The 14,093-nt window shown below is 33.3% G+C and overlaps 2 protein-coding genes across 4 annotated transcripts; one reads left to right on the top strand and one right to left on the bottom strand.

The window, feature by feature from the left end:
- The first annotated feature begins 3,167 nt into the window (after positions 1-3,167).
- LOC115974676 (glutamate receptor 3.3) lies at positions 3,168-8,797 on the top strand. Of its 3 annotated transcripts, none has more exons than XM_031095141.1 (7): positions 3,168-3,259; positions 4,168-4,554; positions 4,689-6,031; positions 6,125-6,402; positions 7,270-7,301; positions 7,413-7,816; positions 8,087-8,797. In XM_031095141.1, the coding sequence occupies exons 2-7, from the start codon at positions 4,293-4,295 to the stop codon at positions 8,558-8,560; spliced, it is 2,793 nt and encodes a 930-aa protein (XP_030951001.1). In that variant the 5' UTR covers positions 3,168-3,259; positions 4,168-4,292; the 3' UTR covers positions 8,561-8,797. The 3 variants fall into 3 exon arrangements, with proteins under 3 accessions (XP_030951001.1, XP_030951003.1, XP_030951002.1); XM_031095143.1 differs by lacking the exon at positions 3,168-3,259 and adding an exon at positions 3,396-3,529; XM_031095142.1 differs by lacking the exon at positions 3,168-3,259 and adding an exon at positions 3,552-3,923.
- Positions 8,798-11,145: 2,348 nt separating this feature from the next.
- Positions 11,146-13,487, bottom strand: LOC115977739 (glucan endo-1,3-beta-glucosidase 12-like). The gene is made up of 2 exons (XM_031099758.1): positions 11,794-13,487; positions 11,146-11,398 (listed from the first exon to the last, which is right to left on the bottom strand). The coding sequence occupies exons 1-2, from the start codon at positions 13,142-13,144 to the stop codon at positions 11,367-11,369; spliced, it is 1,383 nt and encodes a 460-aa protein (XP_030955618.1). The 5' UTR covers positions 13,145-13,487; the 3' UTR covers positions 11,146-11,366.
- Between the last annotated feature and the right edge of the window lie 606 nt (positions 13,488-14,093).

Here is a 14,093-nt window from a genome sequence, read left to right on the forward strand (position 1 = left end):
TGGTTCTTATCTCTTCCACGTGACAATGTCATTTTTGATTCTCCTCATCTCTCTGTCCTCCCAACTTGATTCACATTTAACCTTTTTCCTTTGCCATAAGAGAAGCTTTTTTTTATGGATATGGTTTACTCTTTGCCTACCTATGCCTATATATGGCTGCTGCATGCAATTGCAAAACGTAAAGCTAGCTGGCCACATGTATTTGATATTAAAATCTAGATCCTTTACCCTTCATGTTTTCCTTCCTTTTCCTTTTCTTCTCAAAAAAAGAAAAGAAAAGAAGAGATAAGATGTTCAACCCCTAACCCTACATATTAGGTAGACCTCAAACCGGCATAAAATATTCGACTTGGAGGCAAAGATACTTAGAAATAAAAGCATCTACAACTTTCATGTAGTTATATATAAATATACACACACATTTAACTCAATCTAGACAATAAAATGTAACACATGTAAATACTAGATAGTGTTTTAATGCTATAAAACCCATTAAAGAAAATGAATCATCCATTACACTGTACATATTTGTTATATTTAAAATTCCATTTATAAAATGAATAATCCATATTCTATTTTTTTTTTTTTTTGATTTCACTTATAGGTCTCATACTCTCATGTAATGATTTTTTAGTAATTAAAAAAAATTTAAGTATAACTTATGCTAGTCTTGTTGAACTCATAAAATGGTAAAATTATAATAATTTTAAACCATATAGTAACCATTTGTGAATCTTAACCTTTAGAAAATCAAATTATTATGGAGTTTATTATACAATTATTCCCAAATTTTATTAATCATATATTTATTATTATGATATATAATAAATTATTACATCAAGAATTTCAATTTTTAACACTTTTGAAAGGTAATGGGTTTTTTTTTTTTTTTTTTTGGAAGTTTTTTGGAAATTTTTTTCTCTTTGATTAAAATTGTTGCTCCATTTTTCTTTTATAACTTTTGAACCTTAAAACCATTGATAAAGTATAAAAGATTTTTTTTTTCTATTTTTTTCAATGAAGCCTTGCATTTAAAAGAGATATATAAAAATAAATAAACGAGAAGAAAAAAAATCAAAATATAAAAATTGGGGGTGCTGGCTCAAGCCTTGCCTCCGATATAGGAGACCATAGGCAAGCCACCCCTATCATATAGGTGAGAACTTAAGCATGAGGTGCTAGGAACATTTATTTTTATTATATATAATTATTATTATTATTATTTTTTTTTTTGGGGAGAAACATAAAAATTTTGAAGTCAAACTTTAATACCGAAGTCTATTTCAAGACTTTACTTTAGTTGACCTAAGGATATAAAAATAAAATATAATAATAAAAAATGTTTTACTAATGTATGCTCTTAGAACATGTATTGCTAAACCATTTTAAAAAACCTTTTATAAAAAAAGAAAAGAAAAAAGTGACTAATTCTTTGACAATTTTTTCAATTTTTCATAAATTATTTTTAAAAATTGATGATTAATATGAGATATATATTAACCGGACTCATAAAAAGAAAGGAGGAAAGAAAGAAAGAAAGAAGAAGAGAAGAGTCATTTGACCCGCGACAAAACCTATGTTCCACATTGTGAAACTTTAATTAATAAATTAAAACCCATTATCTAAAGTGATGTCAACATCTTAAGAAGTTCCACTCACTTGTACACCTTAAGGTATGAAATAGTATTATTGTGATATCAGATTTGGATAGTTTTTGGGTATAAAGGGTAAAGTTTTATTTGTGATGGTTTGTTAGTATACGCAACGTTCTTTAAAATATTTTCCACTTTATTGGTCTTGATTGTGGAAATTTTTTTCTATTATTCGCTTTCATTTTTATCATTCCAAAGTAAACAAACACTAGAAAACAAAAAAACAAAAAAAGAGTTTTACTCTTAAATCTAATTTTGTTCGAATTTGTTTAGTGTTGGATTGTTTGACCAAAAACAATTATGCATTTTAATTAATTATACTAATATAATTTAGCATTATTGGCATTTCCAAAAACTACATTTAAAAATATATAATAAAAAAATAACATGAAAAAAATGTGGATTTTTAGGAATTTGTGTAACAATATAATAAAGTGTTGTCAACAAATTTCAAAAGTTTTAATGCGATGTTATTGTATAGATCTAGATCTAGATATAATAGATGGGTCCATGTGATGCTTCACATGCTCAAAGGAACTAAATACTATAGTATTTTAGAAAGAGTCAAGGTAAGGAAAAAATTGGATTTAAAACATGACTCCAAATTTAAGACATTATAATGTGATCATTGAAATAACAACATATAATAATATACATCATTATCTTTTTTCTTTTTCTTTTTTGCTGATAATAATACACATCATTATCAATAAATATAAATATATATACATACATTAGATGATATGGAAAATAAAGGTACATTAACAAGTGTTTTAAGAACATAACTTAAGAAGTAATAAATAATTAAGGTGTAATATATACTTTTTTTTAAAAAAATTGTTAATTTATTTTGCCATGTACAAATGAGTAATGTTATATACAATATTTTTTATGGTAAATTTCACAACTATAAATTTACCGATTATTATTAATTCTCATATAGATCTATAAATAAAAATCACTTAAAAATCTATTATTGACAATTTATTATTTCAATGGTTATGAATTATGTTGTGAAAATGTGTCTGACGGTAGACTTATTGTGTACTCAATTATTTATTTTTGTCAAAAACTTGTGTACACTTTAATTGGTATTTTTTTATTAGAAAAATATAATATCTATAAAAATAATGTACCTGGGGCATTATGTATCATCTATAAAAAAAAAATGTTTGTTATCGAAAAAAATATATATAAAAAAGCACTTGGGGCATTATGTACCTAGACGTTGTCATATGAATTAATTTTCTTTTAATCTAATACCTCTTTACCTAAAAATTTATTAACAAAGTAGCTAATAGATTAGCTAAATTAGCAGTTAATTATCTTGACGGTGTGGTGTGGATGAAAGATATTTCTCTACAAGTTCACTCTGTTATTCAAGCTGATTTGATGGTTTTGTCTTAATAAATTTCGATGTCCTTCTTCTAGAAAAATACCTGTATAGTATACTTTAAAAAAAAAAAAAAATTGGTGCATTCGAGCTAGCCTAAATTCGCACGTGCAGGGCAGAATACTCAAGGAGTCACGGAACTCTAGTGTAATCTGGAATGTCTTTGCAAACATACTCTGACGGGCCTGAAAATTTTCTGGTCCGGTCAACAAAGGTATCGTCTTGTGTCTTCTCTAAAACTAGATTCCCACATTTAACTTCTTTCCCACGTGAGCCTCTATTCTGTTTGTCCTTTTATGCTTCACCATTTTCTGCTAGTGCTTTTAATTTTTTAGTAGGTGTTTCATACTGCTTTTGTTGTTATTAAATGTAAAAATCCACACCCCTTATCTCTCTCTTTTAGTGGTTGGTTGGTCCTCTCTACCAACTCCACAAAAACAAGAAACTAATAAAGAAAGGAAGAAAGAAAATTTGCCTTTTCAGGGTAAGTTTCTCATCTGGGTTCTTCAACTTTTTCATTTACACCACCTCTACTTGTTTTGGTCTAAATTTTTTTTCTGAGGACATGTAAGTGTGTATAGAATCAGAAGACAACCTGGGTTTTATAGAACAATACTTAGCTCCAGCCATCATGGATGACATTTTTTAATATTTAATTGAGTGGCATTAAAAAAATATTTTTTAATATGGGGGCTTTGATTTTGAAGATAGAATCTGATTCTGGTCTATGCAAACATGGTAGCTCTTATTTTAAGCGATTGCTACTTTTTGTTTGTTGTTAATTATAAAGGTATTGATGATAAAACTGAGGGAAAGAAATGAAATGATTGAAGCATATGGGTCATTTTGTCCCATGCAACCTTAAACCAAGTGTTAAGGTATTTTTGTTGGGTCCCTAGAGATAAAAACTTTGATTTTTGATTGTTTGCTTTTTATTTTATTTTTTTAATTTGAACTTCTTTTTCTCTTTAATGTCTTTTAGAAATCAGTTAATATTAGTTTGAATTTAGTTTGCTTTACGTTAGTTCTGATTGTTTTACCATCTCTTGTCAGGACTGACCTTAGGTCTTTCTTTCTTTGGAAAATGGATTTAGCAACTTTTTTTTTTTTTTGGTTTCCCAGATGAAAATTCTTTATCCTACTCTGATGGGGAAGTCTTTGTTCTCAATTCTGCGCTAATTATATTGCGGAAACCTTGGGTCAGTTTAATCTTGAGGCAGGGGAAGAAATTGTTCTGCTTGTTCAAAATGAATCATACTTGGTTTATTTTGTCACTACTACTCTATGTGGGGGTGTTCCCATATGGTTTTAGTAAGAATGTTTCAAGACCTGCTACTGTGAGAATTGGAGCTATTTTTACATTTAACTCTACCATTGGAAGAGTTGCCAAGATAGCTATGGATGAAGCTGTGAAAGATGTCAATTCCAATTCCAGCATTCTCCCTGGAACAAAACTTAATCTCAATATGCAAGATTCCAATTGCAGTGGATTTTTTGGAATGGTTGAAGGTACTTTATTTTTCCTCAATTTAGTGTCAAGTTTCTAGCTTGATTTGCTTATTTTTATTATTAGGCAAGAATTCTGTTTTAAAAAGAATCTAATAGCCCCAATCAGGTGCACTGACTATTGTGTGGAATTACAGCTTTGGAATTTATGGAGACTGATACAGTTGCTATCATAGGCCCTCAATCTTCTGTAGTTGCCCATATTATATCCCACGTTGCGAATGAACTCAAAGTCCCTCTATTATCATTTGGAGCGACTGATCCCACTCTTTCTTCCCTTCAGTTTCCCTTTTTTGTTAGAACAACACAGAGTGATTTGTATGAAATGACAGCAGTGGCTGATATTGTTGATTTTTATGGTTGGAAGGCTGTGATTGCCATATTCATTGACGATGACTATGGGCGGAATGGCATGTTAGCATTAGAGGATAAGCTTGCTGAGAGGCGCTGTAGAATTTCCTACAAGGCAGGAATTAGCCCAGGGTCCGGAGTTAATCGGGCTGATATTATGGATCTTCTGATTAAGGTTGCATTAATGGAATCTCGGATTATTGTTCTGCATGTAAATCCCGATTCAGGATTCTTGGTTTTATCTGTGGCACAATATCTTGGAATGATGGGCAATGGCTATGTGTGGATAGCAACAGACTGGCTCTCATATTTTTTAGATTCTAAAGCCCCTCTTCCTTTAGAGGACACAGATCCAATGCAAGGAGTTCTTGTTTTGCGCCAACATACACCAGAATCAGATAGAAAAAGAGCCTTTTTCTCTAGGTGGAAAAAATTAACTGGTGGCTCTTTGGGGTTGCATTCGTATGGGCTTTATGCTTATGATTCTGTTTGGCTGCTTGCTCATGCTCTTGAGGCATTTTTTGAACAAGGTGGGGTTATTTCATTTTCCAATGATTCCAGGCTACATTCTTTAGGAGGCAGTAATCTTCACCTTGAAGCAATGAGCATTTTTGATGACGGAAACCTCCTGTTGCGGAACATCTTGCAGAGTAACCTTGTTGGTTTGACAGGTCCTATTAAATTTAACTCAGATAGGTCTCTTATTCTTCCTGCATATGATATTATTAATGTGATTGGAACTGGGTCTCGACGGATAGGTTACTGGTCAAACTATTCTGGTTTATCAGTTGTGCCTCCTGAAACGCTGTATGAAAGGCCACCTAATCGGTCAAGCACAAACCAGAAACTATACAGTGTAATCTGGCCAGGAGAGACATTAACAAAGCCCCGTGGATGGGTTTTCCCAAACAATGGGAAGCTATTAAAAATTGGTGTTCCTAACAGGGCCAGTTACCGGGAATTTGTATCTAAAATACAAGGGACTGAGAATTTTAAGGGTTTCTGCATAGATGTATTCACAGCTGCTGTAAGCTTATTACATTATGCTGTACCATACCAATTCATACCCTTTGGAGATGGTCATAAAAACCCAAGCTATACAGAGCTTGTGCATTCAATCACAACGGGTGTGAGTACTACATTATAAATTTGATTTTCAAATTCAAAATTATATGAAGTTATTTTTTTACTTCTGGCTAATTCTCACATTTCCTTGTTGCAGCAATTTGATGCTGCTGTTGGTGATATTACAATTGTCACAAATCGGACAAAGATTGTGGATTTTACACAACCATTTGCTGCATCAGGACTTGTTGTTGTGGCTCCATTTAAAAAATTGAACTCTGGTGCTTGGGCTTTCCTGCGGCCATTTAGCGCACGTATGTGGACTATCACTGCTTGTTTCTTCCTTGTTATTGGAATAGTTGTGTGGATTCTGGAGCACAGGATAAATGATGAATTCAGGGGCCCTCCTAAACGACAGCTTATAACCATTTTATGGTGAGTTATTCTGTTGCCACTTTTACTTAATGTCCTCACACACATGCACACGAAAGCTACAACAAATTAGGATAATTATGGTTGTTGATAGTGGTATAGAGAGGATTGATGGTGGCAGAATATTTTGACTGTTGTGCATAGGGCATAAGGAAGTCTATATGTAATGTATCTGCTGGATAAGACTTTTTTTAGTAGTAAAATTTTTGGGATTAGTGAGTAATATATAATAAGATACAGACGTCAATTGGGTGGACGATCCTGGGTGGATGCATTCTTGTAGAATGTAGATGCCTACTGAGCTTTCACCTTACTCTATGTTAAAAGCTTGTTTGACCATGCATTCAAGTTTCTATTCTGAAAACATTTTCTCACTGCAACCTCAGTTAAGATCATCCAGCCTACTGTCTTCTGAAAACATAGACAAACAGGAGTCCGAATTGCTCATTAAATTGAAAACTTTCAAGTTACAGTGGGTCCAATCAATGGTGAAGCCAGACTATTTTCCTTTTTTTTTGGGAAGGGGTGGGGGGGGGGGGGGGGGAAGGTAAGGGGCCAATGTGTAAAAATTAATATATAATTTTTATTTTTCATAGAAATTACAAGGAGGAGGGGTCCAATACATAGAAAGGTTCCAGTATCATCAAGGTGGTTTCTGGTTTTTCTTTTCTTTTCCCTGCCTTACGCTGTACTGCTAAATTGCTAGTCATTTATCTCTTAGTACCATTCAGAAGTCTATTATGGGGCCTCTAAACCATGTTGCATATTTTAATAGATTATTTAGATTAGTCACCTTCGAAGGCTGTAGATCATCTTCCAAGTATCTAAATAATTGGTTTCTGATCCATCTTCTGTCTGCTAACCTTGCAGGTTTAGCCTCTCAACCATGTTTTTTGCCCATAGTAAGTAAAATTCAGGCCCTTTTCATACACATTATGCAAATGGCAGGGCTGAATGCAGCATTTTTAATTTTATTGAGTTGATCTCTCTCTCTCTCTCTCTCTCTTTTGCAGGAGAGAACACTGTGAGCACCCTTGGTCGTATGGTGCTAATCATATGGCTCTTTGTGGTTTTGATAATTAACTCAAGCTACACTGCGAGCCTGACATCAATTCTCACAGTGCAGCAGCTGTCTTCTCCTATTAAAGGGATTGAAAGCTTGAAGGAAGGCAACGAGCCAATTGGGTACCAAGTGGGTTCTTTTGCTGAACCTTATTTAGAAGAACTTGGCATATCCAAATCTAGGCTTGTTGAACTTGGATCACCTGAAGCATATGCTAAGGCGCTCCAGGATGGTCCTAAGAAAGGAGGTGTTGCAGCTATTGTTGATGAACTCCCATATGTAGAACTCTTCCTCTCAAGCCAGTGCAAATACAGGGTTGTAGGTCAAGAGTTCACCAAAAGTGGCTGGGGTTTTGTGAGTATCTGTTTTCCAGGAGCATTCTTAACAAGAATTTAGATAAAATGCATATTTTTATTAGGTATAAATGGATCTATTGAAAAAAAAGAAAGAACAATGAAATTCTCCTTTGCATGGTCACTGATACAGTAATGTTAATTACTCCATTGAGGTTGGAAGTACTTTAGTAATTAACCTACTTTATCTGATTTCTATTTAGATTTTAGCCTATTGTAAATGAGAAATGCAAGTGTTTGACCCCTTTTTTTCTTGTCTTTCGCATGATAGGCTTTTCCACGGGACTCCCCTTTAGCAGTAGACTTGTCAACTGCCATTCTACAACTGTCTGAAAATGGTGATCTCCAGCGGATTCATGATAAGTGGCTGTTGCATAGTTCTTGCAGTTCAGACACCACTGAAATTGAATCAGATCAGCTTCAACTTAAAAGCTTCTGGGGACTCTTTCTTATTTGTGGAGTAGCTTGCTTCTCTGCTCTCTTCATATATTTCGTGCAGATTATGCTACGGTTATGCCGTACCCCCCCTGACTCTGTTTCAGAGGGTTCAAATGGCTCACTTTCGGTGGGTGTCCGGAGATTGATATCATTACTAGATGAGAAGGAAGACCTCTCAAATCAGGGAAGTAAAAGAAGGAAAGTGGAAAGATCATTATCTGACAATTCTAAGGAGAGTGAGTTGGGGAGTATTACTAGGAAACAAACAGAGATTACTGTTGGGAGCAACATTAACTCGAGCAGTTAACTCACTCATTCATTTTACAGTCCTAATTGTATCATTACAAGCTGGTGATTAACTAAATCGAATCCAAATCCTACTCTAAATCATTATTAATGTTCATATGTGCTTGTATAATTTATTTTTGTCTGGAACCCATGAAAAAAATAGGTACTTTATTATAGGAATATGTGTATATGGAAGCATTTTGCTTTCAAAGATCTTGTTTTATACATGTCAAAGGATTTGAAATTTGAATGCCTTCCTTTTTTTCTACAATGCTAATGTTGAAATATACCATATTTTACTGACTTTGTCAATTTGGTCTCAGATCTCCCAACATTATACTTGTATATATATCACGCATACATGTATATGTTGCAGTAGATGTTCAAATGCTGAGGACAATGCAAATTCCTTTATTTATGCCTTTCCTCTCAGGTGTTGCGTATGTGTGGTCTAACTCCTAATCATTGGGTTTGGCATCAATTCTACCTTCCACAATTGAAAATCTGGCCCAAACTGAAGCTAGAACTAGTTACAAACCCATGCAATAAGTGGAAAAATGTAATGTAATTATTTACGTTTCACATGTGTGTGTGGTTGAAACGTAATTTAATAAAAAGATTTAAATTATGTAATTATAATATTTTTTTTTATAGAGGAGATGTTACCAAAAGATTTTTTCTTTTCTTTTCAAATAAACCATGCCCAGTTGACTAATTTGAATATCTAAGAATATTAAAAATAGAAAAAAGTACACCTATATTCCATGGAACACATGTTACATTAAATTTTAATTATTATATAAGTTTATAATTGTAGCATTTAAAAAAAAAAGTATTATGCTTATATTATTGAAACTTGAATTTTAATGTAATTTTTTTTGAATATTTATCATTTTTATTACTTTTTTAGGGCTCATATTTTAATTTCTAATGCCTTTTTTTTTTTTTTGTATTTTTTAACCCAAAACTAAAGTGTTTGACCCAAATAAAATAAAATTTCATATTTTTCAACCCAAAAATTAAATAAAAAAGAAAAGAAATTTTGAGCCAAAAATTGAAAAAGCAATAAGCTAAAATAAAAATCAATTTATGGCCCATTTAGTCCAAAATTGACAAAAATGATCCTAATTGTACAGATTAGATAGAATGAACCAAATGGACTGAAGTGGGCATAATTAGACCGAATATGACCAAAATGGATAAAGTGGACCGAATAGACCGAAGTAGACCAAAATACTACTCTGACGTTGCTCAGCATATTCAGCCTTTTGAGATTATATATATATATATATATATAGATATATATAGATTAGAAGGTTAATATGGAAAACAATATTGCATTTAGTTGAGATAATTAGTATCAAAGAAAACTTTAGAAGTACTAGAGCTTGCTATTTGGGTATATTTTTCATCCTCAATTTGTAAATTCATATGGTGTGTATTTGGTGGCATATTTGATTTTTCTTCTTTCTTAAAAACCTCGGTAGTCTTGCTACTGAAAATTCAATTAAACATCCGAAGATCATATGTAAAACACGATCGACTTGTTCTGTTGCCGCTTATTGGGTGATGTTCAAAACATAATTCTTGAGTTGCATTATCTTCTCGAAAGTTCATTTGTTGGTCTAAAAACAAGGAACCTTTATAACTGTGTTTTCTGTTCCATGAGATATGGAAACTACTAAACTTCTCATGATATTTGGACTTGAGAATAAGTTGGAGCCCTTGAGAGCATAAGCATAGAACCTGACTAGAAATCATGGTGTACACCTAAGTTAAGTTAGGAGATGTTTTATTTGTGGCTTCTAGACACTGCATTAGGCCACTCGCATCAGCGCTTGTATAATAGAAAATATATCACATTTTAACTAATCAAACCCAAAATTCATTCGAGTTAAGTTTTGCAAAGTTATGTAAAAGTACATATAGATATTATTCATTTTGTATTTAGTATTTTATTCTTTATTTATGTATTTCGAGAATGAAGAAAGAAAGTGAATGATAATTGTTGTGAGTGAAAAAAGAAAAATAATAAAAAATAATAAAAAATTGATGTTTTATTAAAATTTAGTTCAAAAATAAATAATTTGATATAGATTTTTTAAAAAGAAAGTAGGTACACATTAATTTCCATTTTTAGAAAAAAAAAATCTCTCGAGAATTAAAAAAGTAATAACAATTTTTTCAATTTCCAAAAAAATATTTCCAAAAGTAAAAAGTTTAATATATGCCCTAAAGACACACATTAATCAGACCCATACTAAAATATACACGAATTTTTCATAATAGGACGCAAATGCTGTTAGTATGCTAATCTATTGGTCTACAATATTTGAGCCATAGCTAGTGGATGTCTGGCTTGATGCGTCATTGTCAGTTTTAGAACAGGCCCAGATGAGTCAAAATGGAAAAAGAGTGGAAACTACCCACCCCTCGAAAGAAAACAGTGATCATGATTCATGACCAGAAAATGTGACTTTTTTTTCAACCAAAAAGCCTTTGATCGTGGAATTTTTTTTTACTTCAACCATGTGCACCGATCTTTATCTTCTCCCAATGAAAAAGACTCTTTTTGCCCATCTTTTCTCAGACAAAGCAACCAAATATTCAAAATCTCTCACAGTAGCATCAGATTTTTTTGACTTATGGTAGTGACCAAATATTTTTTCTTTCTTTTGATAAAATGGTAGGGACAAAATCAATCCAATGTTCCTAGTAATAAGCATATTCGAAATTTCACATCTTACTTTTAACTGATAGTACTAACAAACAACACGAGAGAGCTGTCAACCACATTAAGACCTCTGGCATTTCTTGATCATGAATCACTGTTGAGGGTACCGGCATGTTCCATAACCTAATCATTCATAATAAAACAAACCGGAACACAGTCAGTACTCAGAACCACAAGCAAATATTGGGGAAAAAAATTCAATTCAATTCAAGGAGATGCTTTTTCACTCATCTAGTCATATATGGTTGCATAACAGAAGAAAAACAAAGACATATAGAAGCAGAAAGAACCATATATGCTGACTAAAAGTTAAGCATTTATTTTGGAGATCAAAACTTGTGGTGGAACCAAAATAAGCAATGTTAGGGGCATATCATTTTTGTATTTTCACATTACAAATTAATATGCCAATAATTGTGAAGAAAATTATGAAAAATTCCATGTCATTGAACCAAAATAGCACAAGGGAAAAAAAAATGAAGGTGACAAGGAGAAAATGTGAAATGTAATGTGCTTACTTGGATCACTGAAGGCAACAAGGCCAGAGCCTTTGAAGTCACAGTTCCAATAGTTCCTTCCATGCATCTGATAATAAGCATTCATGGCATATGATGCATGAGCAAGAAGCTTGTTAGGCTCAAAGCAATCCCCACTTTCATAAATCTCTCTGCAGTCCACACCACCAGGTCCACAGCAAAAATCCAACACAGCTTGAAGCACTTTGTCATCTGAATGTGGCTTAGCTATACACCAAACTGATGGACCCCTGGCCGCACCAGATACTTTCTCACCAAACCCCAATGTCCCTCCATTGCTACAAAACTGGCAGCTCAAATCCACATCATATACCTTAGATCCATCCCCGTTAAACATCCCAAAATTTCTCTCAGTCTCATCTCCTTCTTTTTTGTTTTCATTAAACAAAGCAAACACAAATATCTCAATCTTATCTTTAGGCTTCATGGGTGTACCTTTATAGGCTTGGGCACGTTCAATCAACCTAGTATTATAAGTCTTTGCATTTTGCGTTGTAGCTGCTTTGTCACCATGGTCACCTTTAGAAGGCCATCCAGATTCTGATACAGTAATCTCAATGGTCATGTTTCCAAAGCCTAAAGCATTGATAGCTGACCTAATAGAATCAATTTGTGCATCTAACATGTTGTTATACACATACCCTTTAGGGTCACGTACCCCAGTGGCATTTCCTAGTAATGCATACTCTAAATTAACCGAACCAGGGTTATCACGGTAAGCAAAATATGGATAAGCATTTACCATAAAGGGTGCACCAGTGTCAGCTAAGAACCCAACAATGGCTGTCATTGTTGGCATAAGATTTAAAGCAAAAGTTGAAGCTGAAGGAGGAAAAGAAGAAGCTAGAATAGCCATGCTATGTGGGGTTGTGACTTTGATTTTACGGTCTAGACCTCGAGCTACAAGTGCTGCATGTAAATTTTGCATGGCTTGGACTAAGGCTTTAGGTTCGAGTTTGTTGTCATTGGTTGTTAAGTACTCGTTACCTACAGCAATGGCTACAACGGAAGTGGCTGGAATGAAGGGAATGACACGTGTGGACAACCACTCGTCTGCTGAGGAAACCTCGGTGCTGATGTTTGAGACGTGGGAGTTTTCGACGGCAACGATGAGATCGATGCCGGTGTTGGAAAAGGCTTGGAGGATTTCTGGGTTGGTGTCATAGATTTTGACCTTGTCTATGAGTGTGGATTGGAGGAGTTGGGCTACTTTCTTTGGAGATGGGAGATTGTTGCCAAGTGTGCCATAGTTTATGCCTACACTTGAAACGTTTTGCAATGGGTTCATGAGAAGGATTAGTAGGAGGAGAAGAGGGAGGTTGGTAATGGCCATGGTTGATTTGGCTTTGTGGCTTGGGTTGTGTTGGGTGTCAAAGTGAAATTTTGGTGTAGGAGAATGGGATATATCATATATGTAAGGCTAGCTATTTGTACCACTATTTTTGATAGTGAATGCCAGTGGTGTTTTTGAGAATTATACGATTGACACTATTATATGAGAGCTTATTATTGTTTCACATTCTGAAATGTCACGCACAATATCCATATTTTTATAATATGTCTACATTTTACACCTGATGTGAATGAATGTGGATATAATATGAAACTAGGTGAATACTGTTGGAAGCTAAACAATCATAGCCCTTTTATGAGTGGCCTAAACTGTCTTAACACTTGCTAATAAGATTCCTGCCTATATGCTAGAAATCTATCAAGAAAAACTCAGTCATCTTTTCCTATACTTAAAGAGATTTTGACCCAAAAAAATTTCTAAGGGTTTTTTTTTTTTTTTTAATTGATAGAGATACAATGACGTTTGAAATTGGGTAAAGAAGTGAGTTTATAAGTTCGTTGAATAATTTTAAAACACTTTTGAGTTTAGAATTTATGCTTATGAATTACAATCCATTTATCTGTTTACTTGGTAAACAAATTCGATGTAGAAAATTTGTATCTCTTTTCCTAAAAGAAATTATAATAGTTCAACTATTATACAAATCCATATCACTTTGCCATTTTTTTGGCTTGTTTTAATTTTGTTTCCTATTTCTTTCGTTTGCATCTTTAATTATGTTCTAAAGAAAAAAAATAAAACTACAAACATACCACTAGAATTTTTTTTTTTTTGGGAGAGAGAATAATTATGTGGCATAGGATAGGATAGGATTTGGGCCTTAATTAGGGGGCGAGGTAGAACGGACAAACAGTTTTTCTTTGTCTTAGTAATACTCCTACTATAATACTCATTCAAAATCCAGATCAAAAGGAAAAAGTGATACGGC

The sequence above is a fragment of the Quercus lobata genome, chromosome 2, assembly GCF_001633185.2.
Source record: "Quercus lobata isolate SW786 chromosome 2, ValleyOak3.0 Primary Assembly, whole genome shotgun sequence".
NCBI classification, from domain to species: Eukaryota; Viridiplantae; Streptophyta; class Magnoliopsida; order Fagales; family Fagaceae; genus Quercus; species Quercus lobata.